This window comes from Gekko japonicus, unplaced genomic scaffold, assembly GCF_001447785.1.
Source record: "Gekko japonicus isolate JY-2015 unplaced genomic scaffold, Gekko_japonicus_V1.1 scaffold3183, whole genome shotgun sequence".
NCBI classification, from domain to species: domain Eukaryota; kingdom Metazoa; phylum Chordata; class Lepidosauria; order Squamata; family Gekkonidae; genus Gekko; species Gekko japonicus.
Window position 1 is genome coordinate 79,957 of NW_015170370.1, and position 5,345 is coordinate 85,301.

The 5,345-nt window shown below is 40.5% G+C and overlaps 1 protein-coding gene across 1 annotated transcript in view; it reads left to right on the plus strand.

The window, feature by feature from the left end:
* Positions 1-5,345, plus strand: part of LOC107116335 (tripartite motif-containing protein 7-like) — a 46,256-nt gene that overhangs the window by 31,918 nt on the left and 8,993 nt on the right. The window contains exon 7 of the mRNA XM_015418238.1: positions 972-1,004. Within this exon, the coding sequence (XP_015273724.1) occupies positions 972-1,004 (33 nt within the window). The remainder of the gene's footprint in view (positions 1-971; positions 1,005-5,345) is intronic.

The window sequence follows — 5,345 nt, forward strand, 5'->3', positions numbered from 1 at the left end:
CCCCGTAGCCCAAAACCAAAAAAATCCCGGTAACCCCCCCCCCCCCAGCACACAGGTTTGTAAAATTGGATAGAGCTTTATCTCCTCCCATAATACTAGAGTTTGGGAGCATCCATTGAAGTTGATGAATAATAATTTCAGAACAGACTAGAGTTTCAGGGCTTAATTTAGATAATGGAATAGTTCAGATAGTGGAATTCATGGCCAATAGCTGTAGTGATGGTGCTAGCCATGGTGCTAGCCATGGTGACTGAAGGGAACTTCCACATCCAGTGGCTGTGAACCTCTGAAATACTAGTTTTAAAAGGCAACATTGGGGAAGGCTTTGTTTCTTTGCACTGTTGGGCCTCCAGGGCAACTGGTTGGCCACTGTGAACACCAATAAAGAAGGGGGAGAGGTCCTTGCAGCAAGGAAAAAAGAAACACAAGGTCAGCAATATACAAGCAATATGCAAAATGATATAAATGAATACACAGTTAGTCACCTAATTGTGTCTAATGTACGGCAGTAATTGTGGCACATTTATATACATTAGTACAAAACAAAACCCGTTTCACTGTATTTCAGAAAATAAGAATGTGTATTACATATGACAGAAATCACCCATTACAAACTGTGCAAAATGTACAAATGCTATTTCACAGGAGAAAGGGGGAAAACAACTTGAACAACATGTTGTTCCCATGAAGCAAGGGAAATGATTTCTGGTTAACCCTGCTTGGGAAAATTCTTGATTCTTTTTAATAGCATTGAGCATCATTTTGCAAATTTGATAACTTCTCTCTCTCTTTGTTTTCTAAATCCAACAGCAACCATAACTAGAATGGTGAAAAAAATCACATTAAGAGAAGAGAAATTTGAGTATTTGCAAGCATTTTTTTTTTTTAGTTTTTCCATTGGGTAATATAATTTTTAAAAGTGTCATTACAAAGCATTCTACTGATTAATTTTTTCCCCTTTGCTTCTGCAGACACTGTGCTCACTGGGCTTCAGCAGCAGAAAGGTAAAATTCTCTTTAGCCAACGATCATTTTTCCCCTTCTAAAAGCTTCCACCACAATTCTGGTATTTCTTGTTGAGCATTTTCCACTCTTAAGACTATTCTAGATGCTCTTGTTGCATCTGTGTTACATTTTCCCTCCTATATTAAAAATTGTAAACTTTCTGTTAGGTTCTGTTATTCTGGGGAGCCCTTTGTTTGCCCAGATGGCAGATGTGAACTCTGAGGGCATGAATCGTCTCCTTTTGCTTCCTTGACGACACTTTTAAATAACATGGAAACTGATACAAGGTGGTTATATGTTTCCCCCCCCAAAAAAACCTTTTTCTAACATATGGAAACAGAAGAATCCTTGATGTGTGCAGATTTTGGGCCAAACTAGACATTAAGGGGGTCCACAGGTTGGACCCCTGGGCACCACCACTATTTTAGAGATGAACTCGGACCATTGAAAAATGCTGCATGGTGGGATCATATGATCATGTTTCACACATGTGCGTGCACGCACACACCCAGTGCCTTTTCAAGTACCAAAATAGCTCCCTTCATCTGTATTGGCACTTGAAAAGGTGTTTGGAGGGAAAACAACTCTCCTGGTGCTGTTGCGCTGTGGGCCCAATCAGGGCCTTCAGGAATGAATTGAAGAAATTGTGGGACAGCAATATGGTAAAATGAGAAGTCCAGCCTGACTTGGCGCTGTTTTCAAACCTTTCATGCACCCCAGTGCCTCTTTTGCTGCCCCCCCCCCCCACATTCACACTTCTGGGCAGATAGAGGCCAGAGTGAAAGGGCATAACTCATGAATATATTCTAGGGCCAAGGCAGACAGAACTCAGGCAGTAACCAGGAACTCTTCACTAGTCCATACATGCAAAGTGTACAGGGGATGTGCTATATTGCTCCCCCTTCCAAAGTTCTGGGTGGCTTTTCTACCTTTTATAAGAAGTATGCCTTAAATTATATCTTGCACATATCTGCTTTTTATGAACCTTCCTGCCCTGATATAAATGCGACCATTTTAGGAATGAATCCTTATGAGGTCTATTGTGTAGGTCTGTAAGTCCCATCTTATTCAGTGGGGCTTACTACCATGTCAGAGTTCTTAGGACTGCAAACTTAGAATATCAAAGAGGGGTTTTTTTCATGAGGGGGAGATATCTCTCCCTAGGCTTACTGTTTTCCCACTGGGGGAAAGGATGTCACACTTCTCTTTGGGACTTGTTGGAAGCTCTGTGGTAAAACCACAGAATTTCCAGTGACTCCTAGAGTAGTGCGATGTCATTTCCAGGTTGGGAGGGGGAGAGCCTAGCAGTGGATTAAAATTAATCTATTTAAGATTTAGGTTTAAAAAACTAAAAATCTAAGACCCTGATAATTTCTTGATAATTTCATTAGTTTCATTAATTACATAAAGGAAAGGTAAATTAATAAGGGTAGATTAATCCATCTGTTTGACCCTATTTTTAAAGCCCCCCAAATAAAGTCTATAAAACCTAAAGGACCTAAATTGCACAAGAAAACCTAAATTGCACAAGTAAAATAAATAAATGGGTAATATCTTAACCAAATTGTAACACAAAATGTAAACCAGAACTCAAACTTGTAACTAACTAAATATATAGCCATACATCCAAAGCTCAAACTTCTCCTTTTACTAATTCAAACACATACTGATAGAATCTCTTATAGAATCATAGAGCTGGAAGGCATCTCCAGGGTCATCTAGTCCAAACCCTGTACAATGCAGTTTATTCAAAACTACCTCCCCCGTGACCCCTGCTCGATGCCTTGAAAATGGCAAAAAACCCTCTAGGATCCCTGGCCAAACTGGCCTGGAGAAAATTGTTTCCTGACTCCAAATTGGTGATTGGAATTTCCCTGGGAACGTAAGAAAAGACCAGGAGAACTAACCTTCCTGCCCGCCCTCTCATGATCTGCCTAAGTTACAAAATCAGCATCGCTGTCAGATGGCCATCTAGCCTCTGATTGAAAACCTTCAAAGAAGGAGAGCCTACCACCTCCCGAGGAAGCCTGTTCCATTGAGGAACTGCTCTGTCAGGAAGTTCTTTGTAATTTTTAGCCAAAAACTCTTGATTTAATTTCAACCTGGTGGTTCTGGTCCAACCTCCTGGAGCAACAGAAAACAACTATACAACAGCCCTTCAAGTCCTTGGAGATAGTTCTCCTATCACCTCTCAGTCGTTCCCTGTCCAGGCTAAACATATGCAGCTCCTTTAACCTTTCCTCATAGGGCTTGGTCTCCAGACCCCTCACCATCTTTGTTGTCCTCTTCTTTACATGTTCCAACTTGTCTATGTCCTTCTTAAATTGTGGTGCCCAAAACTGAATACAATACTCTAGGTGAGGTCTAACCAGAGCAGAGTAAAACAATACCATCACTTTGCATAATCTGGACACTATAGTTCTGTTGTATAGTATGTATGTTTATTGCAGTCAGAGACCATAAAACAGTGAATACTATAGTTCTGTTGATACAGCCCAAAATTGCATTTGCCTGTTTAACTACCTCATCACACTGCTGATTCATGTTCAGTGTATGGTCTACTAAGACCCCTAGATCCTTTTCGCACATACTACTGCTAAGACAAGTCTCTCCCATCCTATAACTATGCACTTGATTTTTCCTACCTAGATGCAGAACTTTACATATATCCCCACTGAAATTTATTTTTTGTGTTTTAACCCAGTTTTCCAGCTTGTCAAGATCATCCTGTATCCTGACTCTTCTACTGTATTTGCTACCGCTCCCACTTTAGTATCATCTGAAAATTTAATAAGTATTCCCTCCATTCCTTCATCCAAATCATTGATAAAGATGTTGAACAAAACAGGTCCCAGGACAGATCCCTGAGGCACTCCACTTGTCACTCTTCTCCAAGAGGATGAGGAACCATTCACAAGCACTCTTTGGGCACCATCTGTCAAACAGTTACAGATCCACCTAACAGTCATAGGATCCAAACCACATTTTACCAATTTGTCAACAAGAATATTATGTGGAACTTTATCAAAAGCCTAACTGAAATCAAGATAAACTATGTCTACAGCTTTCCCCTGTCAGGTAGTAACTTTCTCCAAAAAAAGAGATAAGGTTAGTCTGATGTGACTTGTTCTTGAGAAACCCATGCTGTCTGTTAGTGATCACAGCCATCCTTTCTAAATGCTCAAAGACTGAATGAGTTGTTCTAAAACTGTCCCAGGTATAGACGTCAAGCTGACGGGTCGGTAGTTACCTGGATCCTCCTTTTTCCCCTTCTTTAAGATGGGGACATTTGCTCGCCTCCAGTCTTCTGGCACCTCACCTGTTCACCAAGAATTCTCAAAAACTATAGACAGAGGCTCAGAAATTACATCTCTGAGTACTTTTAGTAATCTTGGATGCAATTCATCTGGCTCCGAGGACTTAGTTTCATTTAAAGAAACTAGGTATTTATGTACTAACCCTATGCCGATCCCAGTCTGCAATTTCCTTCCCTCATCATGTGTTCTGTTTTTGCCATGTTGAGCACTGTTTCCCTCGCAAGAGAAGACTTGAGGTAAAGTAGGACTCCTCTCTTCATCACCTGTTATAATTTCACTTTCCTGTCCCACAATGGGCCTACCATGTCCTTGCACTTTTTCTTACTTTGATCATAACAAAACAACCCTTTTTTGTTGTTTTTAGCATCTCTTGCTAGCCTAAGCTTATACTGAGCTTTAGCTTTTCTAACCCTCTCCCTACAAACACTAGTTATTTGTTTATATTCATCCTTGATTATAAGACCCTCCTTCCATTTTCTAAATTAGTCTTTTTTATTTCTCACATCTTTAGAAAGCTGTTTATGGAGCCACCTTGGCTTCTTTAGGCTCCTCCCATTTTTCCTTCTCAAAGGAATCATTTGTTATTGTGCCTTGAACTCACTTTTCCTTGAGCATTTCTGACCATGGGATTCTACCCAGCATAATTTTAAGTTTGTTAAAATTTGCTTTCCTGAAGTCCAGCCTATATGTCTGACTATGTACAGCTTTTCCCTTCCCTAAATTCCAAAATGGTCACTACTACACGAGTGCGCACTGCTTTCCCCTCATCAACCAGTTCTTCCCTATTGGTGAGAATCAGGTCCAAAATAGCAGATCCCCTTGTTTCCCTCTCCACTTTCTGGAAAATGAAGTTGTCAGGAGGACAATCAGGATTTTTTTTCACCTTTAATTTTTAGCAGAGTTGGACTTCCAATGGATATCCAGGTAGTTGAAGTCTCCCATGACCACCATCTCCCTTTATTTATTTATCAAATTTATGCCCCACCCTCCCTGCCAAAGCAGGCTCAGGGTGGTTTCTCTTTCC